This window comes from Mirounga leonina, unplaced genomic scaffold (assembly GCF_011800145.1).
Source record: "Mirounga leonina isolate KUSES-001 unplaced genomic scaffold, KU_Mleo_1.0 Mir_91, whole genome shotgun sequence".
Taxonomy (NCBI): domain Eukaryota; kingdom Metazoa; phylum Chordata; class Mammalia; order Carnivora; family Phocidae; genus Mirounga; species Mirounga leonina.
In genome coordinates, this window is record NW_023270839.1 from 42,180,701 (window position 1) to 42,208,345 (window position 27,645).

Below are 27,645 nucleotides of genomic sequence, written 5' to 3' on the forward strand. Positions count from 1 at the left end.
GATTATGTATGTCTGTCTCTGAAGACTAGCTTCTCTGTATGTGTTCATTGTTCCTGTATTCCCTTTTTCTTCATACTCGTTTAGGGCTGTGCATTGATCCAGAAAACATTTATTGAACATCTGTGTGCAGAACAGCCTTTTACTTAAATAAAAGTCATATTTTCCTACCTGCGTAAGAAGTTTGGCAGTGTGTTAGAATCTTACACTCTAAACTTTGTTTTTTATTAGAAAAAAAATTTTATCCAAATTTTAAAATGTTCTGAGTTAGGTTTGTTATTTTTAATATCCAAGTTGTCATCTGGAAGGAGCCTTTTGAAGGACACATCCATATGTTTCATGAAATGTGGTGGTACCTAAATGGGTGTGATGTTTAAATCATCTGTCAGAAGTTAAAGCCGTGGTACACTAATTTAACAGTACTAGGTTTATACTCTGCTTAAAGGAGAGTGAGATCTCCATATTTTGTCATTATGTGCGACTAAATGCAGCTGGTATGATGGAATTAGAGACCAGGAGAAGACAGAGAAGATCAACTAGAGGAGTAGGCTCTAGAGGTCACTTTTCAGTTATCTTATATTGAGAAATAAATAAAATAATGAGAAATTGGGTTGAACAAGATTATGGAGATAACCAACCTGACTTGCTCCTTTAGTAGAAACTGTCTAACTAGGTTTTCTGGTTGAACTGGGCATTGTTGACAAATTACTAATCTAACAGCTGCTTATTAACTATTTCAAATGGAGAGGTTTAGAAGTGATGCAGAAGTCATTTTCATTAGATGAAGCATCTGACTTTAAAAATAATATTTTTGTTGTACTGTAGAGGCTTTAATGTATGCAATTATAGAACTTTTGATGATTGCTGTTGTGGATAGAAAGCAAAAGTATAAATGAAATATTACAACATTGTTAAATGCCTAATTTGTCTATGTTCACAATTCATTTTGGTTTACTATTGGTTATAAATTGATACCAGATAAAGATTCATAATATAGAGTCTGCTTTATTATGATTAATCCTCTAAACTACTGAAGTGGGGTGTGTGAATGAAAGTAATTATATTGCTCAACAGGAAGTTCTTAATTCTTATTCACAATTTAGGTATGACCTTTAATAATGTAAGGTCATAACTAAAGAACAATAATACTGGCACTTTTTATTTAATTGCAAAAAGCACTCTGTCTTTAGTACTTGTTGATATTGCTTGAATATTGTCTGTATTTATCTTTCTCAGAATGTGGTCCCTGCCCCTGTGGTTGGCATAGTTGTTCTCATTCACACACAGACACACACACGCGCGCAAGTGTAAAATTTTACATATCTGAAAAGGGGATTAAGTTGAAATGTCTTCTTTTTGAATGGTGGGGACCTCTCCCTCCTTTCTCCGCATTATCCTGAGAACACTGGAAGCCAGTCATACTGCCAAAGCAGAACATTGGAGGATTCCTCTGTCAAAGGTGATTAGATAAAAGGAAAAAAGGAATCCTCAAAACAGCCAGATTCCTACCTGATCATCCTAGAATGAAGTACCCCAATCTGCTCACTCACACAGATCATTTGATCATGTTTTTACTATCTTACTCTTAAATATAAATGGACAGCCAGCGATCGCCTGTCATTTGAGGAAAACATCAGGACTAAAAGGCAGAGACCAAAGCAGATAGCGAAAAAGAACCCAGAGGTTACAGAGACCATGCACACAGCAAAAGAAAACAATAACAACGCCAAATACCCAATTTATTTATATCGTCAGAGAGAAAACAAGATACTCCATTCATGAAAACTAAGAGCAAGATGTAGGGGAAAAAGAAAAGAAAAAAGGCATGTAACAAACAGAACAGAGCTCATGGGAATGAAAATTTTAATAGAAGCGTTAGAAGATCAAGTTAAGGAAATCTCTCAGAAAATAGAGCTAAATGCAAGAGATGTAAAATGCAAGAAAAAAAAAGAAAATAGAGTAAAGGAAAATTGGAGAATCGGTCAAAGAAGGCCAGTACCTAAATAATAGGCACACAAGAAATGTACATCTCTCAATTTAAAAGACAGCAATTACCAGTTCATACAATTAAAGCAAAAACAAAGCCCCACAGAAAAACCAACCCAACCCCAAGATGCAACACTGTAAAATTGCAGAGCACATAGAAAGAAGCTTTAAAAAAAAAAAGATTTTATTTATGTGAGAGAGAGCATGAGCAGAGGGAGAAGGAGAAGCGGACTCCCTGCAGAGTGCAGAGCCTGACGCAGGGCTGGATCCCTGGACCCTGAGATCATGACCTGAGCCCAGGTCAGACGCTTCACCGACTGAGCCCCCCGGGCGCCCCAAGAAGCTTCTATATAAGCTTCCTTAAGGGGATGTACAGGCTACTGTGAAGCATTGGGGATCAGGATGATGCTAGGCTTCTTAACAGCAACACCGGAAGCCAGAAGACAGTGAGGAGAGGCTGTTAAAATTCTGACAGAACATGCTTTCCTGTCTAGAATTCAAATACTGAGCCAAACTCAGTTATTAAGTATCGGTAAATGAATATATTTTTGGACAATGCAAAGAATAAAAAACCGTAGCTTCCATTTCCTTCTTAGGAAGCTAATGGAGGAAATACTCTACTAAAAAGAGAAAAGTAAGAAGAAAAAGTGAGGTCAGTGAAATGGGATCCAATATGGAAGAAGGACAGGAAATTACAAAGATATGTTGAAGGGAAATTCTATGACCATGGTTGTGTACCAGGTCTAGAGAGTAAGCAGTCCAAATTGGAACCTGATAGAGGGCTACAGAAGGCATATATTAAGAAAGAAATGAAAACAGTTTTACCTGATGTATTTGAATATGTTGAAAGTTACACTTTTTTTTTTTTTTAAAGATTTTTTTATTTATTTGACAGAGAGAGAGGGGGCACAAGCAGGGGGAGCAGCAGAGGGAGAGGGGGAGGCAGGCTCTCTGCTGAGCAGGGAGCCCGATGTGGGGCTCCATCCCAGGACCCTGGGACCATGACCTGAGCCAAAGGCAGACGCTTAACTGGCTGAGCCACCCAGGGGTCCCGAAAGTTACACTTTCATCAGTTTGCAGATGAATTAGTAGTTACCTAGAAAACAAAGCAAATGCACAAAGGGTGCAGTTATTAACTAAGGAAAGCCAAGGTTCTACAGAAACGGAAGAGTAATCACGATGTACTTTGGCTCAAATGTGTATATTATTTACAGCTGTAGTAATGTAAACAACAACTGATTCAACTGAAAATTGTTGTGGGAATATGGGGGTAGAGATGTCACAGAGCTAAACCATTATTGTTTATAATAAGTCAGTTTTTTCCTAGAAGGAAAAATTTTAAGAACACAAAGACCTGCTGTATAGAATATAGTGAAAAATGCCAGAAGGAATAGCCAAAAGACTTGAAAGAGATTGCCTCAGGGATGTGAAAAGTAGGGGCGAGGCAAGGGACACCTGTTTTCTCATCACACTATTTGACTTTTTAAACTGTGTGCATATCTGCTTGATTAAAAAAAAAATTAATTTTAAAAAGATGCCCCTCACAGAAAGCTTTCTGTACAGTGTATATACATCTCTCAGGCTCTGAAATTCCTAGGGTTCTGACATCTCTATCATTTGGGGATGTAGAGTCAGCAGAATGCTATTTAGGGAGGTAATGATTTCTAGTAGTAGCAGTGGTTGATGTTATCCTTAGTTATAAATATTCATTTTGTTGTAGTGCTAACAAATGGAGATTTTTATTTTTATTTATTTTTATTTTTATTTTTTATTTTTTTAATATTTATTTATTTGACAGACAGAGACACAGCGAGAGAGGGAACACAAGCAGGGGGAGTGGGAGAGGGAGAAGCAGGCTTCCCGCCGAGCAGGGAGCCCGATGCGGGGCTCCATCCCAGGGCCCTGGGATCATGACCTGAGCCGAAGGCAGTCGCTTAACCGACTGAGCCACCCAGGCGCCCCACAAATGGAGATTTTTAAACACATGACAGATTAAAATATATTGCATTTCAACATCTCAGATGTAAGGGTTTAGTTTTCCTCTGTGTTGTCAACACTTTGCAGTGTGAATTGACTGCTCCATGCTTCTCTGAAGCTTTTCGGTTGAGTGATGCATCAGATGTTTGTGTTTCCCGCCCCCTTTTATTTAGTTTTTAAAAATACTGTATGCTTATTACAGTCCTTAAGAGTATGCAGCAGCTGCTCCAATAATAGCGGTGGATAGTACCCCATCTTTCACTAAACCTGATTTTAAGGTGCAGTGGTTAATTTGAATCCAGATGCATTCTTTTCTTATCTGAACCACCAATTTTTTTTTTTTAAGATTGATTTATTTATTTATTAGAGAGAGAGAGAGCATGAGAGGGGGGAAGGGCAGAGGGAGCAGCAGACTCCCCGCCGAGCAAGGAGCCCGATGTGGGACTCGATCCCGGGACTCCAGGATCATGACCTGAGCCAAAGGCAGTCGCTTAACCAACTGAGCTACCCAGGCGCCCCTGAACCAATTTTTTTAAAGCCAAAATATTGAGGCTTGAAATGGAGATTGAATATTAAATCAATTAGTCTTTTAAAAGGTTTTTCTCTTTCCTAATTGAAAGGCATGTGGTTTGTTTTCTCTAAAAGACAGTATCATAGTTTAAGAGCATAATATTTGGAGTAGTTGTATAATATTCAACAAATTTCTTAACCTGCTTAGGCCTCAGTTTTCCTATCTGTAAAATGAGGACAGTACCTGCCTCATAATTTTGATGGTTAATTACACATCCTGTAAAAAAACTTATGTCATCTTTTTTCTTTTGACCATCACGCAAGAGATTTTATTTTATGTGAATTGACAATGTGTACTTCCATATAAGTAAAACAATAATACATCTGTGCTGCATTTAAATCCTTAATACCCATAGAGTAAGGACAAAAACTATCATCAGTGAAAGGCCTGTGGTAATCACTGAATTCAGGTTTATTTGTGTTTGACCTAGGAGAATGCAGTTGAAGTAGGAAGACGTTGTTCTCTTTCTAAAATTTATACTACTTTCTCTGTAAAATGAAGTGCATTTGACCAATGCCAACCTAAATTTATTTTTAACTGATAATCTTTGAAGTATAATTTCTGTTATTTCTCCAAAAGCAGAAGCTTACTTATTAATATAGTACTTTTTGGTTGAAGTCCCAGTTCCTTGTAAAATAAGTAATAAAAATCTTTAAAACTGTTTTGTACTCTTAGGACATTTTGGATAGTAGGGAGAAATTGATAGCTTGCTGACACTGTAGTTAGTAATTAATCTCTGATCATATCTAAAAAAGAGAAGCATTTATAGGATTTGGGGTAGGCTTTATTTGTAAGGCCTGTAGTATTTCTTTGTGTGCCTTCTATTGAATGTAAGAGTTTGGGGGTTTATTTGCATTTATATTATAGTTGTATGTATAATTTACCATTGTAGATTCCACCCTACCCTTTCTTCTGGTGTGACTTTCTTATTTATTTCGTTCTTTCATTCATTTATTTATTTATTGTCTAGGCATTTGATGTATTTCTACTGTTGTCAGACCCTAGTGTTGGATGCTGAGGGTGACATTGGCTTGTGCCCTGGAGGACCTCAAACTGGTCATGGAATCACTTGTACAAATAGAAAATTAGAAAAAAGCAAGACAAGTGCTAAATAAAGATACGCAAAATGGCTAGTAAAAATAGAAAAGAGTCATTAATGTTGCCAGGCCTAATGGACTAAGGCTGACAAAAGCTAGAATTTGAGGAAACAAAGTATTTTTCAGGCCAGAGAAGTAGGGGAAGGGTTAATATATGTTTGATAACCAGCTATATTATATATAAGGCTCTTTATATACTGTTTTCTCACTATTCGATTTTTTTTACTTAATTGTTTTGCGCTGTTTAAATAGCTTCCAGAGGATTGACTAGGGTAGGGTGGCCTCTCAGGGAGTGGCAGTGAATTAGGGAAGGCAGTTTATCTTTTGTGTATTGCTATTAGGTCTGAGGTGAGGGGATAAAACAGTTGGGGAAATAGAGAGCCAGTGGTAAGCTTACCTGTGTCTTCTACCCTAATACCTCCCTGTCAGTGGTGATCAAGTCAGGATTCTGGTGTTAATACTGTCTGATCTTGGGTAAACCATTTCTTCTCTCTGGATTCCATTTTCTTCCACTTTAAAATGAGAGGATTGGTATAGTTGGGCATTTCCTGTTGGTGGTCTCTTAGTAATTGGAGAAAAAGGAGAAACAGCGACCAAACAAGTTTGGGAACAAAGAGTTAAAGTTAAATAGATTTCTTTATTACAACCTTCCACATTATGGCATGTGGATTGAATTCCTGGACTTTTTAGCCTGGCCTTGCCAGTGGAGTGAGTCAGTATTATGTTTCCAGCTCTGTCCTTTTCCTAAAGGTTTAGTGAAAAGAGAGTGGGCTTTAGAATCATACATATCTGGGTTTGAATCCTGACTGCTACATAGTAGCTATGTGGCCGTAGGTAAGTTATTTGACCTTTCTTAACTACATAGTTTCTTCATGTGTAAAGAAGGAAGGGGATAACACCTTGTGGAAATAATAAAGATTTAGTGACACCCATATGAAAATACCAAGTATATCTGGTAAATACTGGGTCAGAAAGGATATATAGTTTTTAAGTCCTACAAATTCCAGGGTCAGCATAGAATGTAATACCTGGTAGTATGTTATTTATACCCTGCTTGCATCTGATGTTTAAGGTGGGCATTTATGTGTTTCATGTATAGTTATATACTTTTCCCCCCAAGAAAACAAATGTTCTTGAGGGCTCATCCTAATATTTTGCCATCCACATAGCACTCAGCACTCTCCTGAAGACTCAGTAAGTGCTTGATGAATAGCTGACAATTGCATCGAAACAGTGGAATGAGGTGAGATGTGGTTCTACCTGGTGTATACTTCATCTTACATCTTTCATAATCTTGGGTAGAAGTCACTGAATTTATGAGTATTAATTTTTACATTTTTTTGGCTACTTATTTTAAGTTGGAAATAACTAGAACTGATTATAACTGAGCTGGCCGTTAAAGTAAACCATGAGGGGAAAGGGTTAGAATAAGGTATTGTTTAATGTTGTAAATTATACTATTGGAATACTAACGTTTTACATTTTGTTTTGTCTCTAAGCAAATGGTTATGAGCCTTAGAGTTTCTGAACTCCAAGTACTGTTGGGCTACGCTGGGAGAAACAAGCACGGACGCAAACACGAACTTCTCACAAAAGCCCTGCATTTGCTAAAGGCTGGCTGCAGTCCTGCTGTACAAATGAAAATTAAAGAACTCTATCGGCGGAGGTTCCCCCAGAAAATCATGACGCCCGCGGACTTGTCCATCCCCAATGTCCATTCAAGTCCTATGCCAGCAACTCTGTCTCCATCTACCATTCCACAACTCACTTACGATGGTCACCCTGCATCATCACCGTTACTCCCTGTTTCTCTTCTGGGACCTAAACATGAACTGGAACTTCCACATCTTACATCAGCTCTTCACCCAGTCCATCCGGATATAAAACTTCAAAAATTACCATTTTATGATTTACTGGATGAACTGATAAAACCCACCAGTCTAGGTAAGATTATTCTATAATGGTTATTTGGTTACTTGGGGTGGGGGTGGGGAGATACATTTTCGTTTTAGAGTTTCAATTTGACCCAGTTTATTATTCATAATGGGATTTTCCTTTGGTAGTAGCATTCAGATTACAATAAGGATCTTTCAGTTTTAAACAAAATCAAATATATAAAAGCTATCTTTTAGGCAAAGAAAAAAAGTATAGTCACGTTTCCAGTGATGGTTGCTGACACAGTAAATATTAAAAAGTTTCCCAGAATATAAACTTTTAAAGTGTAATGTTTTAGATTGTTGATTAATATTTTATAATAACCCTTACAAATTAAAAAAGACCTAGTAATACTACCAGCCTCTGAATTCAATTCTTAATTTTCAAGGGTTGATGACATATAAAACAAATGACTGGCTAGTTTTGATTATTTGAATGAATAAATGGTTTTAATTATTATAAAAGGAGATTTAAGCTTTGATGTGTAGTATTTTAGTTTCAGCTTACTTTTTCAAGTGGATATGTGTGCTTTGCAGGTGCACACATGATCATGGTTTTATAATATGAATACTTAAAATTTTATTTGCTGTGTTTTATCATTGTTTGATTAATGTCTAACATATTAATAGAATTCAGTGTATTAATTGACCTGTAATTTTAATTTCTCCAATACTACCTTGCTTTATTTAACGTAGAATAAAACTGTTGTGATTTCTGATACCTTTGTCATAATATATTTAAGATATCAGATGTCCAGTTGCTGGTTTATTGTCATAAATTAGTGGTTGACAAGCTGTGGCCAGCAAGGCAAATTCAGCCTGTGGTCTGTTTTTTATGGATCTAATAAGCTAATATGTGTGGTGTGTGTGTGTGTATGTGTATGTGTGTTTTATATTCCCAAAGGGTTGTTAAAAAAACCAAAGACTGGAACAAAAAGAATAATATGTAGCAGAGACCATGTTTGTCTGCAAAACCTAAAATATTTACTGTCTGACATTTACAGAAAAAGTTTGCTGACCCTTGTTATAAATCAATAAACATTTTAGCTTGGGGGGATTGGTTAGTGTTAAATTTTGAGAACATACTGAAATTCTTTGAATTGGGAAATGTTTGTTTTTAATTATATTTAACAGGATTTACCTGAATAAGTTTATAGGAATCATTTTCAAACAACATGAATTTTATATTGCATTATTTTATTTTAAAAATAACTATAACAAGGTAATCTAACACTTGTCAAGAACCTATTGTATGCTTATAAAACTTATACATGCTCATTATAAAAAATGAAAGTGTCAAAGTCCCTTCCTCATTAGTGGTTCAGTGTGTATGCATATATAAACAAGTTACATTTCTTGTTTTTCAAGAAGGAATCATACTTTACACCGTGTTCTGTGACTTGCCTTTTTTTCCCCTAATATAGACATCTCTCGTCTGTCTTGTTTCACATTTTTAATTGAAGGCCATGTATACACACATACAGTATGTGAGCAGATGCATATATATACACACACACACACACACACACACACATTCTAGCTCATTTCTTATTAAAAAACTATATACTATTCCATGATTTAAATAAGTCCTCTGTTAAAAGACAGATTTTTCTAGTTTTTTGCTGCCAAAAACTGTGCTATAGTGAATATCATCTGAAATTTAAAAGGAAAAAAATGTTGGTGGCTTTTATTTGATTTGATTCCCAGTTCTCAAATTCTCTTCTGGTCTTAATTAATGTATCTTGCTGTTTTCATTTTCAGTAATATAAATTTCAGGTACCAGTGTGATAGATGATGTTTACACATGGATCTAAATTTTGTTATAAAGAGTAGAAATGCAAACTGGACACAAATTATAGTTGTACTGGATAATAGTTTAAATAAATTAGAATTGAGAGAATTTTAAGTTCATTTTTATTTCACTGAGGTACTTTGCTTGAATATATTTGTTGTGTTAATTTCTAATTATCTACACTGATAGTCTTTTCATGCCTTTTTCTATCATAATTTACATTTTGTATCTTACTGCCTTTTTTTTTTTTTTTTTAAAGATTTTGTTTATTTACTTGAGACAGAGAGAGAGCATAGAGGGAGAAGGGAGAAGGGAGAAGCAGGCTCCCCACTGAGCAAGGAGCCCAATGCAGGACTCGATCCCAGAACCCTGGAATCATGACCTGAGCTGAAGGCAGACGCTTAACCAACTGAGCCACCCAGGCGTCCCTTGGCAGTAAATTTTAAATAAATTTTTCCATCTTTATTCTTTATCTGGAAACTTATAAATTGCTTCAATCTGGTGTTTTTGTGTGATAATTTAAAAACAATGCTATAAAGTTTTTCCCATCCTTGATGACCAGTAAGTAAACCCTTGTATTTATAAAATTGACTGGATTGAAGTACTCAGATATTTCCCATGAGATTTATTTAATTAGGCTTTCTTTGTACTGTCAATTCTCGTTATTTGCACATTCTGTGTTTGTGAATGTCTGCTATCTCATTTATCTGTAAGTCCAAAATCATTACAACAGTTTCATGGTTATTTATGGACATGCGCTGAGTGGTGAAAAATTTGAGTCTTCTGACTCGCACTTTCACACAAGGTGACTCCTGCCTTCTTGTTTTCAGCTCTCATACTGTAAGGACATGTCCTCTTTTGTGCTCTATTTAGTGCCATGTTTTTTGCATTTTTGTGCTTTTTGTTGGTGATCTCAGTGTTAAATAGCCCCCAGCCATAGTGCTGAAGCTCTGTCTAGTGTTCCTAAATGCAGAAAGGCTGTGATGTACCTAATGGAGAAAAAATATGTATGTATTCAGTTTTGTTCAGACATGAATTAATGCTATTGGCTGTGAGGTCAATGTTAATGAATTATATTATTAAATTAAAATTATTATTAAGTAATACATAAATTATATATTAAATAAGGTGTCCTTGAGCAGAAATGTATCTAAAACAAGGTTACATAGTGATTAGTTGATGAAAATGTGATCAGGGCTTGCAGGAACCTAGCCCTGTGTATTCCCTAGGAGCAGTGGTTCAGTATTCACTAATTCATTGTTTGTGGTGACTTTATATAACAATTACCACACATAATAAAAATTGACTGTAGGGGCGCCTGGGTGGCTCAGTCGTTAAGCGTCTGCCTTTGGCTCAGGTCATGAACCCAGGGTCCTGGGATCGAGCCCCGCATTGGGCTCCCTGCTCGGCGGGAAGCCTGCTTCTCCCTCTCCCACTCCCCCTGCTTGTGTTCCCTCTCTCGCTGTGTCTCTCTCTGTCAAATAAATAAATAAAATCTTAAAAAAAAAAAATTGACTGTACATTTAAAGTATAATTTGATTTGAATACTAGTTTTTATTGAATAAATCCATTGTTTGTGGTATACACACAATAAATAGGTGTTACAGAATTGCTTGGTGGTATATAAATAGATTTCTAATTTCTCATTGTTACCATAGAATGAAAAGTCATTATTTTCGTTATGCATAAAACGATCTTACCAGAAAGTAATTTGTGGAGGTTTATTGATTCAGTAAATATTCAGGGGAGGGAATGTTCAGTGAATATGAAAAAGATTTATTGAAAAAAGATTTTGAGTAATTTGCAGAGTTTAGGATGAACATCTTTTAAAGCCCTATTTGGCAAAGAACAAAATAAAAGAATCTATAAGATGCTTTAATGTTATTAAAAGACTGTTTCTCCTTCAGTCTTCCGTGACTACTTCATCACAGAATTCACTTTTCTAAAGGATTACTTTTGCCAGTAGATCATTTGTTTTGAATATAGGAAAACAGTATTTTTTGAAAAATTAAATGGTTTCTGACATTCTCTTTGTTTCTAAACATATATATATATATTTAAAATCATTACAAGCTCATAAGAGTTAGTTTTAACCTATAGCCAGCTAGTTCATCACAATTATCACTTGAGTCCAGAATGTGACAAGTAAATTTAATTTTTCACCCCTGCCTTTTGGCCTTAACCATTAGATTTAAATGGATTTTGAGATGTTCTGATGTAACTTGAATGGTTTTCTGTATGGTTCATGTTTCTAGCCAAAATCACAATAGTTTTGGTATCCCCAGTTTTATTAGGTAATTGTTATCCATTCTTAAACTCATTTTGTTATTTCTTGAACAATGAGTAATTTAAGTCTTTCATTTTGGAACCACATATTAAAGGGAATTCTTTTCACTGTCCTTAGTTAACTAGAAGAATTGGGAGATGAAGTAAAGGTGGTTGCAAAGTAAAATGCTTGGTTCATTATTTTTGCCTATCATTAAAATCCTGGGTTTTTGTTTTTGTTTTTGTTTTTAAAGATTTTATTTATTTGACACACAGAAAGAGATAGCGGGAGCAGGAACGCAAGGGGGGAGCGGGAGAGGGAGAAGCAGGCCTCCCGTGGAGCAGAGAGCCCAATGCAGGGCTCGATCCCAGGACCCTGGGATCATGACTCTAGCTGAAGGCAGATGCCCAACAACTGAGCCACCCAGGCGCCCCCAAATCCTATTTGTTCTATTAGGCTTATTTTAAATGCTTTAAAACCTTTTCCATGAATCTTTTTAAGATTTTCCCCTATATCTGTCTGTTCCTTCCCCCATCCAGAATTGATTTCACTTTCTTGCATGTTCCTATAACATTTTGTTGTTAGTTCCTCAAAATGGAAGGGTTCTGCTGTATTCATCTATATATTCCCATAATAGCTATCTATGAATCTGTTACATGGTAGTTCGGCTACCACGGTAGTAGAGCTAACGTTTATTAGCTCTCCAGTTTATTTAAATACAGTAGATAGAGTCTTTTACTTCACTCTAATTCAGTGAATTTTAATCATTTTACCATTCAAATACAACCAAGGCATACCACGTTATCTATCATAAATAGTGGCTTATGGTAGGGATGGGAAATAGAGTAGGGAGAAAAGAGGTATCCTCCCCTTTATTGTTTCCACCCCCATTCTGATCCCTATGGTCAATCAGTGACTTGGATATTTAATATACTCTACATTTTTTCCCCTAATTACAAAGATATATATATCACATGTTTAATATATATCACATGTTTAAATCCACAGACACTACTTACTTCAGAGAGTAATTTTAAAATATTTCTGTTGTGTTCTAGTCAGTCATTGTTTTGTGTGTGTATGTGTTTGTGTTTATTTCTGATTTTGTTTTAATGAAGAGGAGAATCTCAAATACTAACTGACTTAACCCAGGAGATTCTTAGGCACATATATTGTTGACCCATATCAATAAAAAATGGGGTACAGGAAATTTTAATCTTCATAGTATACTGAGCACCATGTGTTAGAAGTGTACTTTGTTTGAAATATCTTATTTGTACAATGTGTCACTCTTGGTGCTGCTCAGCTATCGAATTTACAATTATGAAAGTCAAAAGGACAAGTCATTTTGGATTAAAATTATCTTATGTTCGTTCAGAGGCAAGAGATTTTCCTTCAGTTCTTTAAAATTTTATTTAGAATAATAAAATTGTTTAGAGTATATTGTTTTGGGTTTTTTTTAGAGTATTATTGTTTATATTGGTTATGTTGGTTGGCCTGTGTTAGAACATCATGGCAAAAACAAAATATTTTTACAGCGATCAAAAGAATGTTTGGTTTGACTCAGACGTGGGTAAACATCCATTAACACTCAGTTTTATGTTTAGTGTTTTAGTTATTTCTGTTTTCCTTGACTCAGGTAAATTTTTGAAAGAGCAACTACATTTTTTAAAAATGGTGCCTTTAAATATTTTTAGTAGTTTTAATTATTTCAAAGGCTAACAGAAAACAGCTTTGCCTTCATTTAGAGTACTTGTGTAAAGTTCATTGCATCATCGCAAGGTTTGCTTTATATCAAATTTAAGCCAAATTATACCTTCTCAAGGAATGTCTTCAGGTTTTTATTTTTCATTGATTAATTCATTTTTTAAAAGATTTTATTTCTAAGTAATCTCTACACCCAAAGGGGGGCTCAAACTCACAACCCCGAGATCGAGAGTCACGTGCTCTATTGAGTGAGCCAGCCAGGTACCCCCTTCTCAGGTTTTTAAAAGTCTTAAGTAGTATGTCTGAATAAGTTCATATCATGTGTCTATGCATTTCCCATAGATTGGTATGAGGAATAATAATTGTTGAGCATTATTTCTGATGTTCTCATTCAGTGTTCTACTTGATTACCAAAGGATACAACATTTTCTCTTAACCAGATTGGAACCAACTGATAATGATATTTAATAACTTAAACATTTTATTTTAATGTAAAACATATTAATGTATATCCACTTGCCAGTCTTTTGGTGTAGGTCAGGGCCTTTCTTTGAGACTGCAGGTTTTCCAGTTTTAGTTTTGGTGGTTTTTTTTTTTAAAGACTTTTGTGCAGCAATTTGCAGAATCTGTTACAACTTGGGAAAAAAATCTTTTTTTTTTTTTTTTAAAGATTTTATTTATCTGACACAGAGAGAGACAGTGAGAGCAGGAACACAAGCAGGGGGAGTGGGAGAGGGAGAAGCAGGCTTCCCACCAAGCAGGGAGCCCGATGTGGGACTCGATCCCAGGACCCTGGGATCATGACCTGAGCCGAAGGCAGATGCTTAACGACTGAGCCACCCAGGCGCCCGGGAAAAAAGTCTTTTATAGTTATACCACTCACTTAATTTCATTGCATTTTTTTTTAAAGCAGCTTGCTTTTGTTAGCTCTTTGCAGAGCATTCAGCTTAGTGTTCATAAAAACAGCAACTCTTTCTTTTTGCACTTATATTTCATCAGTTTTATAATATTTAAGTTTCATAATTGCAAGTGCAACTGGCATACACAGGTGTGAGAATAAACACCTCTGGCTCCCCAGTGCTTCTGCACTGGAAAGTGGTCTGTTGGTACAAGCAGTCAGCTTGCCAGAGCACCAGTCAGGATGTGTAGAGGCAACGGAGAACATCAGTTCAGTTAAGAGCAGGCCAGTAAGAGGGTTTCTACTGATTTTCTTTTGCAACCATTCTTACTTAACTCTCCAAAGACAAGGAAATTAGAAGTTTATTTGTTCTCTTGCTTGAGAATAATTTAAGTGGTTTCTTCTTTGGAGGAATAATGTGGATCATAATTTTTATGGTTGAGGTGTTTTTTATTGTTTGTTTTTAAAGAAAGCTACTTTTGGGGTATCTGGGTGGCTCAGTTGGTTAAGCATCAGACTCTTGATTTTGGCTCAGGTCATGCGTGATCTCAGGGTTGTGAGATGGAGCCCCACTTGGGGCTCTGTGCTGGGTGTGGAGCCTGCTTAAGATTGTTTCTCTCTCTCCGTCTGACCCCCTCCGTTCCCCGCTGGCACATGCCCTCTCTCTTAAAAAAAAAAAAAAGAAAGAAAGAAAAGAAAAACTACTTTTATCTTCCTGTCACCTCTTTGAGAGGGGGGTAGATGGCAAGAAGTTTAGAAGAAGTAAGGAACTAATAAGTAAATGATGTTTTTAATCATACAATTTTATGTTTGTAGTCTTTAGAACTCATTATAGTTTAATTCTTTTCTCATTGAGGACACGGACTATAAAGAAAAGGATAAAATGAAGTAAATTCACAGGCATTTTTTCTTAAATCTGGTTTTTAACTAAGAATTATCATAAAAAATTGGAAGTTGTGAAGATGGTCTCCTCTTGGTCCTTCTCAATTCTTAACATGTAATATTTTTTGGAAAGCATTTGGATGCTGCAGACTGAAGTATCTGGAATACTAAGACACATTTTAATTGATCACATGGATGTCATTTCTTCAATTTGTGATTAAACAAGTCACTTGTTTATGTTTTATCATTTTTTTTTTAAAGATTTTGTTTATTTATTTGAGAGAGAGAATGAGAGAGAGAGCATGAGAGGGGGGAGGGTCAGAGGGAGAAGCAGACTCCCTGCCGAGCAGGGAGCACGATGCGGGACTCGATCCAGGGACTCTAGGATCATGACCTGAGCCGAAGGCAGTTGCTTAACCAACTGAGCCACCCAGGTGCCCTATCATTTTTTTTTTTTTTTAAGATTTTATTTATTTATTTGAGAGAGAGAATGAGATAGAGAGCATGAGAGGGGGGAGGGTCAGAGGGAGAAGCGGACTCCCCGCCGAGCGGGGAGCCCGACATGGGACTCGATCCTGGGACTCCAGGATCATGACCTGAGCTGAAGGCAGTCGCTTAACCAACTGAGCCACCCAGGCGCCCTCATTTTTTTTTTTTTTTAAGATTTTATTTTTAAGGAATCTCTACATCCAAGATGGGGAATTTACAACTTAACAACTGTCGCATACTCTACCAACTGAGCCAGCCAGGCGCCCCCTATCTTTCTCTTTTTAAATCTTGGAAGGTGGCTTCTGTTTAAGTTTTAATGTTTGTTAAACAGTCTTTTGCATTAAACACCATGAATATCTTTCGTCTGGGTTACATATATTTGGATTTTCCTGAGCTTTGTTACAACTAGCTCTAACTTCATTGTGGGACAATATACCAATACTTCCTAGGGAAGACCAACAACCTAGGTATATTGGGTTTATAGTCTCAGTATTTTACAAAGCTAGGTTGATTTCTTTCCTTTTTAAAATAGAACACTTCTATATAGAAAATGACAATTATTTTAGGCTTGGGAAGATGTATGAATAATTTATGGAAAAGGTTTGAAATATATAATTCATATATATATAATTCATATATATAAAATTCATATATATAGATGTGTGTGTAGTGTGTGTGTGTGTGTGTATGTATAAATTTGGGTTTTGCCTTAGGAAGAAAGGCAGCAGATGCTTCAGCACTTCTAAATAGTTAAAATGATCCATCTTGTTTTGTGCAGCACGGGTAAGGTTTCTGCTATATCTTAATAACGTTGGTTACCAGTGTTTTCTGCCAAGGGCTCCTCTGGCATTGGATTAGATTTCACAGTTTCCTTCTCCTCTCATTTTTTTATAATTGAGTTTGCCTTCCTCCACAGGCCTGATAGCCACTGCCTGGAGATAAGGTGATGCAAATTCAAGGACGCAGGCTCTGATAAGTATTGGAAAGGGCATTCAAAGGTTTTATGATTCACTCTTCTGTGCTTTTAGAAAATTTGCCTTCTAACAATTCAATACAAGCTGTGCTCTTCTGTACTTGAATTTTGGAAAATCAGAGCACTAATTTTTTCTGTAGGTGGGTTTTTTTCCAAGAAAGTTTTCTTCCTAATTTGGCAGCACTGGCTTCTGACTTTCAAAACAAAATCTAAGATTTACCTTCTAAATCTATATTCCTTTGTAGATAATATTCTGTCTTTTATTTTTTTATTTTTTTATTTTTTTTTAAAGATTTATTTATTTGACAGAGAGACAACGAGAGCAGGAACACAAGCAGGGGGAGTGGGAGAGGGAGAAGCAGGCCTCCTGCGGAGCAGGGAGCCCGATGCGGGGCTCGATCCCAGGACCCTGGGATCGTGACCCGAGCCGAAGGCAGACGCTTAACGACTCAGCCACCCAGGCGCCCCCAATATTCTGTCTTTTTATTTAATATTTTGATTAATGTTTCTGTAGTGGTCCAGAAGCCCGAAGGCATCTGTGTTTAGTAAATAGGTGTGTTTGTTTTTAAGGGTTCTTAGTTCTTGGGAACTAAGAATGAAAGACTTCTTTGGGTTGGAAAGGCATCTTGACAATCAGAATCAGTAAAGAACCGCTCTATGTAATTGTAAATATGAAATTAAAAATCTTAAATTGTGACATTAATGAGCCAGCCATTTAGATTCAGAAGCAAGGACGTACAGTTTAACAAAGAAATCCAACATATAAGATTTTACTGGGAAGGAATTTAAAGATCAGACATATAGTATATATGGTGTTTGAAATGCAACATTTCAGACTTTGCCAGTGGGTTCTACACTACTTTGGCCCAGTCTCCCCAGCACAAAGAGAGTTTCATATGAGTTGCAGACCAGCTAGCTGGAGGACTTGGGTGTGGTAATCATGGGGCAGGTAGGATGGTCCATCAAAGGAAGAACCCAATTTTGGCAATCCATTTTTTTCCTTTTTAAAAAAATATATGTGTATATATATTTATTTTTGTTTTTAAAAAGATTTTATTTATTCATTTGAGAGAGAGAGAGACAGAGCACAAGCAGGGGGGGAGGCAAAGAGAGGGGGGGGAAGCAGACTCCCCCACTGAGCTGGGAGCCCAATTTGGGGCTTGATCCTAAGACCTGGAGCTCATGACCTGAACCGAAGACAGATGCTTAACCATCTGAACCACCCAGGGGCTCTTCTTTCCTTTTTTGTTTTTTTTTTTTAAAAAGAAATTTGTCAGTAGATATCTGGGTGACTGGAAGATAATTTAAGCCATTGCTTTTCTTGAGCCATAGTACTTTATTGCTACAGTACCTGCAGATTTGAGCAGAGATTAGTTCTAATTCTTTGGCACTACTGCTAAATTTATAAAGACAAAAATGTAAATAAGCTTTAGATGTGCCAGATATGGGGATATTGCAGTTCAAAAGAAGCTGGATGTTGAACGTAATGTGAGAATTAAATCACTTTAAGGTAGGTAAAAATAAAAAGGCTAAATTATTTCTACATGTCCTTTGCAGTTCCTAGAATTTTGCTTCACTGTTTATTTTACAGCCATATTTTTGAATATTTTATTTCTCCTCCTAAATTTTGTTTTAATTTTAGAATTAATGATTTTAATACATAAGATGGATCAGAAGGGAAAATCACTTGTGTATAATATAAATACTCATAACATTTTATGCTTCTTTTCACCACCTCCCCACATAAACTTTATTTTTTTAAAGATTTTATTTATTTATTTGAAAGAGTGTGAGGGAGAGAGCACGTGAGCAGGAAGGAGAGGGAGCAGGAATAAGAATCTGAAGCAGACTCCACACTGAGCACAGAGCCCAACTCGGGGCTCAGTCACATGACCACAGGATCACAACCTGCGCTGAAACCAAGAGTCAGCTACTTAACCAACTGAGCCACCCAGGCGTCCCTATACCACATAAACTTTAAATGTAAAGTCAGCAGTTTATGTTTATATACAATTTTAGGAAATCACAAAGAAAATGATGGATAGAGTTGATTACATAAAGATGTTAAACCTCTATGTGTGCATCATGGTTTTTAAAAAAAAGCCCAAGTATAAAAGTAAATACCAAATAGAAAATATTTTAATCAAACATAAGACTAAAGGAAAGAACTCTCACAAATCAATATGGGGGAGTCTACTAAGATTCTATTAGGCAAAATGTATGAATAAGGAAAGTTAGTATGTTAGTAAAGAGGAAATGCAACTAGGAAACATCAAGGTTTTAAATCTTATCTGTAGTACTAGATATAAAAATATATATTTCTGTCCCATATTGATAAGATTTGTTGAAATGTATGTAAACTGCTGGTAGCAATATCAGCTCTTTGAGAGTACAGTTTGGCAATATGTAGCAAGAGCTTAAAAATACTTCTGAGGGGCGCCTGAGTTGCTCAGTCAGTTAAGCGTCTGCCTTCAGCTCAGGTCATGTTCCCAGGGTCCTGGGATCGAGCCCTACGTCAGGTGTCCTGCTCAGTGGGGAGCCTGCTTCTCCCTTTCCTCCCAGCTTGTGCTTGCTAGTGTTCTCTGTCGCTATCTCTGTCTCTCTCTCTCTCTCAAATAAATAAAATCTTGAAAAAAATACTTCCTGATCTATTAATTCCACCTTTGGGAACCAAAAATCTAAGAATATTCACTGTAACATTATTACTAATACAAAAATTAGAAATAACCTAAATATCCAATAATAGAAAACACTTAACCTGTGATATAGCTACTATGTAGAATTTTTTTTTTTTAAGATTTTATTTATTTGACAGAGACACAGCGAGAGAGGGAACACAATCAGGGGGAGTGGGAGAGGGAAAAGAGGGCCCCCTCCGAGCAGGGAGCCTGATGCAGGGCTCTATCCCAGCACCCTGGGATCATGACCTGAGCCGAAGGCAGACGCTTAACAACTGAGCCACCCAGGTGCCCCTATGTAGAATATTTTAAGGCTGAGTTAAAAATGATTATTATGAAGGGGTGCCTGGGTGGCTCAGTTAGTTAAGTGGTTGACTGCTGATTTGGGCTCAGGTCATGATCTCAAGGTCCTGGGATCCAGCCCCATGTCAGGTTCAGTGGGGAGTGTACTTGAGGATTTTCTCTCTCCCTCTCTCTAAAATGAATAAATCTTTTAAAAAATGATTATCATGAAGTCTTTAATATGAGTTAAGGAGAGAAATGAGGTACATAAATAAAAATTATTGGACACCAACTTGGACAAGCATTAAGCTAGGAGCTTTATATTTGTTATCTCATTTAAGCTTCCAAACAACTTTGGAAGTTTAGACCAATAGCCTAAATATTTCGTAAGAAGTAGCTGAGGTCTGCACAAGGTAATTCACAAAACTTAAGTGATGGGGCCAGAATTTGAATACAAGTTCGCTTCCAAAGCCAGTGTTCTTCCTATTATATAACATAAGATAAAAATAAAAAGGTTTTTTAAATTGTTCTTTCAAGTACGTTATCAGTTTTATAACATCTTTTGCTCTCAATTTTATTTAGGAAAAAAACTTGAATTTTTTCTTTAGTAGAATTCTTTGTGGGACGCCTGGGTGGCTGGCTCAGTTGGTTGAGTCTGCCTTTGGCTCAGGTCACGATCCCCGGGTCCTGGGATTGAGTCCCACATCTGTCTCCTTGCTCAGTGGGGAGCCTGCTTCTCCCTCTGCCTGCCGCTCCCCCTGCTTGTGTGCTCTCTCTCTCTCTCTTTGACAAATAAATAAAATCTTTAAACAACAAAAAAAAGAATTCATTGGATCTACAAATGGGATCACTGTTTTGAAATCTACTTTTGGAGTACTATTGAAAGTGTTTTTGTATTCCATATACATACATTGAAAGAGTGTTTGAGATTTTAATTTTACATGATAATCTTTACCAGCACACACTATAAGTGAAATGGAGTTTTATTTCAACAAATCAATTTGGACTTGTATGAAATTCACAGCACATATGAGGAATTCCGATTTATTACCTCTAGATGTTAGCCCTTAGATTAAAAAAAAAAGTATGTTAAAATTATAGACCCTTCATAACGCAATACCCAAATATTTTAAAGAAAACTCAACTTTTTTCCAGTGGTGTCTAGGTTTTAGTTTTTTGCTAACATTCATTCTCTTAAAATGTCATGTATTTGTAGTTAATCTCAAAGTCTTTCTGATGATTTTTAATATTTTGGAGTAGAGAAAAAATGAATTTTTTTAAGTTCCTCTAAAATTACTTGAATGAAAGAGAAATAAAATGGAGTTATAGAATACTCCTTATTTCTTTTGGTAATTTTCTTCAGTTCTTTCTCTCTCTTTTTCTTTTTCTGATTTTTATCCTTTTCATATGGATCAAGCCACTGTAAAACATTCCAAAAGAACAAAGACCTTAATAAAGTATGTTTTCCTTTTTATGTGACTACCCATGGTCATAGAAGTAGAATCTTCTCCATCCCTTCCTGCCAAGAAATTTGTGACTTTTTAAACAACATAACTTTAAAAATTATTCTTGGTTTTTAAAAATTTATTCATTCAGGGGCGCCTGGGTGGCTCAGTTGGTTAACCATTTGCCTTCAACTCAGGTCATGATCTCAGGGTCCTGGGATCCAGCTCCACGTCAGGCTCCCTGCTCAGTGGGGAGTCTGCTCTCTCTCTCTCACGTGCACTCTCTCAAGTAAATAAAATGTTTTTTAAAAAATTTATTCATTCAACTAATATTTATTAAGTGCCTTTTTTTTTTTTTTTTTAAGATTTATTTATTTGACAGAGAGAGACAGTGAGAGAGGGAACACAAGCAGGGGGAGTGGGAGAGGGAGAAGCAGGCCTCTTGCAGAGCAGGGACCCTGATGCAGGGCTCGATCCTAGGACCCCGGGATCATCACCCGAGCTGAAGGCAGACGCTTAACAACTGAGCCACCCAGGCACCCTGGTTTTTTAATTTTAATTTTTTTTTTTAAAGATTTTATTTATTTGAGAGAGAGCGTGAGCCCACAAGCAGTGGGGAGGGGCAGAGGCAGAGTGAGAAGCAGACTCCTGGCTGAGCAGGGAGCCCGACATGGGACTCGATCCCAAGACCCTGAGATCATGACCTGAGCTGAAGGCAGATGCTTAATCACTGAGCCATGCAGGTGCCCTATTAAGTGCCTTTGTGCCAAACACCATTTTGGTTGCTGGGAAAGATTAAGACATGGTTTGGGCTGCCTGGCTGGCTCAGTCAGAATAATGTGTGACCCTTGTTCTTGTGGTTGTATGTTTGAGCTCCATGTTGGGTATAAAGATTACTTAAATAAATGAATAACTAAAAACTTAGAAAAAAGACATGGTTCTTCAAGGAGTTCATGATTTAGTGGAGGAATGAAAAATCCATTAGTTCATCTTAGAAATACAAGACCAAGTAAACTAAAAGGCATAACCTAAGAATAAAAATGAAAGGGATTTTATTTACCAGGGATCATGAATTTAACATTTTTGTTTTATGAATAGTGGAATCAGAATTACTGAAGGTGCTCATTAAAAATAGAGATTTTCCACAGCCCAGATCTGAATTGTATTTAGTGTCATAGTACATTTCACCCTTGAACTACATGGTTTAAACTGGATGGGTCCACTTAATGCAGTTTTTTTGTGTTTTTGGGTTTTTTTGGATAAATATAGTACTGCACTGTAAATGTATTTTCTTTTCCTTATGCTTTTCTTCTCCCTTTATTGTAAGAGTACAGTATATAATACATATAACATGCAGAATGTGTTGACTGTTTATGTTATCAGTAAGGCTTCTGGTCAACAGTAGGCTATTAGAAAAGTTTTGGGCGAGTTCCGTTATATGCATATTTTCAGCTGCATTGGGGTCAGTGCCCCTAACCTCTGTGTTGTTCAAGGGTCAGGGTATATACATACCTTCCCATAAAGGTCACCTCGTTTCTTTGAACTCCTTCAGAATGTATCATGTATAATCATAAACTTAAGCTTTCTCCTTTCCGTGAACATATAGGTTGTTTCCATTTTTTTGCTACTTATACCAGTGAACATCCTTAAATATATAACATTGAACACATACATTTTGTATGTATGTTATTTCTTTAAATCTGAAGTAGTTTTACTAGGTGAAAGGATATCATATTTCTAATTTGCTACTGTCAATTGCATCCCTGACCCTAAAACAAAGAGTTATACTCCTGTGAACATTCTTGAGTGCCTATTACCCACAGTTTTATCAATAATTTAAGAAATTTTGTAAACTGAAAAAATGAAAATACCTTGTTTTAATTTGTATACCTTTGCTTACTGCTCAAGTTGAATGTTTTTATGATCATTAACCAATTGTAGTTCCTATTGCTTGTTCATATTCTTGCTCATTTTCCTAGTCTGTTTTTTTCTTATTGATTTGTTTTTGTTTTTGGTGTTTTTTGTTGTTGTTTTTTTTTTTAAAGATTTTATTTATTTGAGAGAGAGAGAATGAGAGAGAGAGCACATGAGAGGGGGGAGGGTCAGAGGGAGAAGCAGACTCCCTGCTGAGCAGGGAGCCCGATATGGGACTCGATCCAGGGACTCCAGGATCATGACCTGAGCCGAAGGCAGTCGCTTAACCAACTGAGCCACCCAGGCGCCCCTCTTATTGATTTGTTTATTGTGAGTACTGCATACTAGTCAGCTCTTTATTATATGTTGTAAATATTTTATCTCAGCTTGTTACTTACCTTATTATGTAATTTATAAAATCTTTCATTACACAGAAGTTGAAAACAATTAAGTTGTCAAATCTGTTAGCTATTACTTTTATGGTGTTTGATAACAGCCTCATTGAGATATAGTTCACATACTTTAAATTTCACCCTGTTAAAAGTATACAATTCAGTGTTTTTTTAGTATATTCATGGAGTTACGCATCCATCACCACAGTTTAATTTAAAAATTTTTCATCACTCTGAAAAGAAACACTGTACTGATTAGCAATCATTCCTCTCTCTTCCCAGTCCTTGAAAACCACTAATCATCTTTCTGTCTCTGTAGATTTGCCTATTCTGCCTGTTTCATATAAATGGACTCATATAATATATGGCCTTTTGTGCCTGGCTTCTTTTACTTAGCTTGATGTTTTCAGGGTTCATCAGTGTTATAGCATGCATCAGTAGTACTTCATTCTTTTGGGGGGGTATATAATTTTTAATGAGGTATGTCTAATTTCCTTTTTAAAGAAAAAAAGATTTATTTATTTGAGAGAGTGTGTGCCAGCAGGGGGAGGGGAAGAGCGAGAGGGAGAGACTCTCCAGCAGATTGGCCGCCAAGCGCAGAGCTGGACATGGGGCTCAATCCCATGACCTCGAGATCATGAGCTGAGCTGAAACCAAGAGTCTGACACCTAAGTGAGCCACCCAGGCACCCCTCGAATTTCCTTTTTAATTTTAAAAATTATGGTAAAGTTGGGGCGCCTGGGTGGCTCAGTCGGTTGGTTGAGCGTCCGACTCTTGGTTTCAGCTCAGGTCATGATCTCTCTGTGTTGAGCTGAGTGTGGATCCTGCTTGGGATTCTCTTTGTCCTCTCCCTTTGCCTCTCCCCTCCTGCTCATGCTCTCTCTCTCAAAAAAAAATTGAGGTAAAATATTTGCCCTCTTAACCATTTTTAAGTGTACAATTCAGTTAGTGTTAAGTATATTCAGATTGTTTGCAACAGACTGCTAGACCTTTTTATCTTGCAAAACTGAAACGATACTCATTAAACAATTCCTCATTTTCTCCTACCCTTAGCCCTTTGGTAACCACTATTGTATTTTTTGTTTCTAAAAATTGGACTAGTTTAGAATCTAAGTGGAATCCTTCAGTATTTGTCTTTGTGACTGGCCTATTTCACTTAACACAGCACCCTCAAGGTTCATCCTTGAGGCATGTGACAGGATTTCCTTCCTTTTTAAGGCTAATACTCCTTTGTATGCATATACTACATTTGGCTAAACCATTCATCTGTAGATGAACATTTAGGTTGCTTTCACTTCTTGGCTATTGTGAATAATGCTGCTATGAACATGGTGTGCAAGTATCTCCTTGAGATTCTGCTTTCATTTCTTTTGGATATATATCCAAGAAGTGAGAATGCTGAATCATATGGTAATTCTATTTATTTGAGTAGCCACCATACTGTTTTCCATAGTGGCTGCATCCTTTTATGTTCCCACTAACAGTGTGCAAGGGTTCCAGTTTCCCTGTATCCTCACTAACACTTATTTTCTCTCTCTCTATCTCTTTTTTTGTGGCTATCTTAATGGCTGTGAAGTGGTATTTCATTGTGGTTTTGATTTGCATTTCTCTATTAATTTATAATGATGAACATGTATTCATATGCTTGTGGCCATTTGTCTATCTTATTTGGAAAATCATCTATATCAAGTCCTTTGCCTATTTTTTAATTGGGTTTTTTGTTGTTGTTGAGTTTTTGGAGTTCTTTATTTATTTTGGATATTACCCCATGATCAGATATATGATTTCCAGATATTTTCTGCCATTCCATAGGTTGCCTTTCATTCTATTGGTTGTTTCCTTTGATGAGTAGAAGATTTTAAGTTTGATGTAGTCCCACGTATCTGTTGCCTGTGCTTTTGGTGTTATATCCAAAAAAATCATTGCCAAATCTATTATCATGAAGTGTCTCCCCTGTGTTTTCTTCTAGAAGTTTTATAGCTTCAGGTCTTTAATCCATTTTTAGTTAATTTTTGTATATATTGTAACGGAAGGTCTCATTATTTTGCATGTGGATATTTAGCTTCCCCAGCACCACTTGTTGAAGGTACTGTTCTTTCCCCGTTGTGTGGTCCTAGCACTTTTTTTGAAGATCATTTGACCTGATGTGTGAGGGTTTATTTCTGAGCTTATACCTGTTCCATTGGTCTGTGTGTCTGTCTTTATGCCAGTAACACACTGTTTTGGTTATTATAGCTTTGCTATGTGTTTTGACATCAGGAAATACTGAAGCTTCTGACTTTTTCAAGATTGTTTTGGCTTCTCAGAGTCCTTTGAGATTTCATATGAATTTTAAGATGATTTTGTTACAGAAAATGCCACTGGGATTTTGATAGGGATTGCACTGAATCTGTAGATCACTGTGAAATACTGTACTGAAGTATGGACATTTTAATAATATTAAGTCTTCTGATCCATGAGCACTGGATGTATTTCCATTTATTTGTGTTGATTTCAACATTTCTTTGTAATTTTCCCCATATGTCTTTTATCTCTTTGGTTAAGTTTATCCTAAGTATTTCATCCTTTTTGATGCTATCAAAAATGGGATTATTTTCTTAATTTCCTTTTCAGATTGGTCATTGTAAATGTTAGAAACACAACTGATTTTTGAGTGTTGATTTTGTATCCTACAACTTCATGAGTTTGTTTATTCTAATAGTTTTTTCGTGGAATCTTTAGAGTTTTCTACATATAAATCATGTCGTGTATGAACAAAGATGATTTTCTTCCTTTCAGATAGGATGCCTTTTATTTCTTTGGGTACATAATTTCTTTCTAGTACCAATGTTAATAGTTCTTGATTTTAGAAAAAAAGCTTTCAGTCTTTTACCATTGACTATGATGTTAGCTGTAGGTTTTTCGTATATCGCCTCTATTTTGTTGAAATAGTCTCCTTATATTCCTAGTTTGTTGAGTGTTTTTATCCTGAAAGGGTGTTGAATTTTGTCAGATGCCTTCCCTCAATTGGAATGATCATGTGTTTTTTTTCTTTCATTCTGTTAATGTGGTACATTCATTAATTTTCATATTTTGAACCATCCTTGCATTCCACAAATAAACCCCACTTGCTCATGGTGTATAATCCTTTTCATATGCTGTTGAATTTGAAGAGTGGACATTCTTACAGCTCTTTAGAGGGAATGTATCTAGTCTTTCACCACTGAGTCTGTTGGCTGTAGATTTTTTCATAGATGCCTTTTTTGTGGAATTTTTTTTTTAAATCATGAGTGTGTTGGAATTTGTTTAAATGCTTTTTGTCCATTTATTGAGACGATTCTGTGGTCTTTGTTCTTTAGTCTATTAACATGGTCTAATTGATTGCTTTTCATATGTTAAACAGTGGCTTTGGATTTTGTCTGATTTTTGATGATCTATCCTCTCTCCAAGATGAGTAAATTAAAAGTGCCTTACATATCCATTTCTGACATTAGTATGTGTGTGTGTTTTTAATCAACTCTAGATTTTATTTTTACTTACGGGAGGGTAAAGCTCTTATTGTCTCCAAAAATTTTTTTGAATGTTTTTTTGGATCTTATTCGGTACTGCTGATTTGTTTGTGTATTTCTCCACTAACATGGAATTAGTTTACTTAATATTTTTGCTTGTTTTAAAACTTTCGAATCAATAATATATTTCCTTGGTACAAAAACCAAAAATTACAAAAGGCTTTATAATGAAAAAGAAGTTCCTCTCCTACCTTTATCTCAACCACAGGTGTTGCTTTCAGTTCCTTTTTTATCTTCCCAGAGAGTTCTCTGCATATGCAAACATTTGCCACATTCTTTTTTTTTTTTTTTAGCATCTACTTACTATGTGATTGATTGGACTATGCTTTATTAAATATTCTCCTACCGATTAACATTTAGATAGTTTCCTGCTTTTAAAAACAGCACTACGGAGAATGTTTTGTAACATATATCAGTGTGCACATGTCTAACTGTATAAAATATTTTTATAAGATAAATTCCTAGAGGTAGAATGTGTATTTAAAATTTTGATAGTTGTTGCTAAATTTCCGTTCATAGAAGATTTGTGCTAATTCATAATCCTTTTGGCTATGGAGAGTGTGTTTTCTCCTGTGCCTTCAATAATACCGTGTGTTTTTATACTTTTTGATCATTTTAAAATAATAGGTGGATATTTGTAACTCTTAGTTTTAGCTTTCATTTTTTTCTTAAAGTGAAGGTTTTTTTAATATGTATATTGTATTTCTTTTTATTTGAGTCGTTCATTAACTTTTCCCATTTAAAAATTGGGAAACTTTTCCTCTGATTTGTAGAAGGAATTTAGCACTTTGTGATATAAATTGCAGCCATTTATTTC

The 27,645-nt window shown here is 36.0% G+C and overlaps 1 protein-coding gene across 3 annotated transcripts in view; it reads left to right on the top strand.

Annotated features, from left to right (window-relative positions):
• PIAS1 (protein inhibitor of activated STAT 1) overlaps window positions 1–27,645 on the top strand; it is a 119,058-nt gene that overhangs the window by 24,237 nt on the left and 67,176 nt on the right. For 2 of the 3 annotated variants that reach the window (XM_034993899.1, XM_034993901.1), the window contains exon 2: window positions 7,128–7,572. In XM_034993899.1, coding sequence (XP_034849790.1) covers window positions 7,128–7,572 — 445 coding nt within the window. Of the gene's footprint in view, window positions 1–6,783; window positions 6,872–7,127; window positions 7,573–27,645 lie in introns of those variants that run through there. The other variant, XM_034993900.1, reaches the window with a different exon arrangement.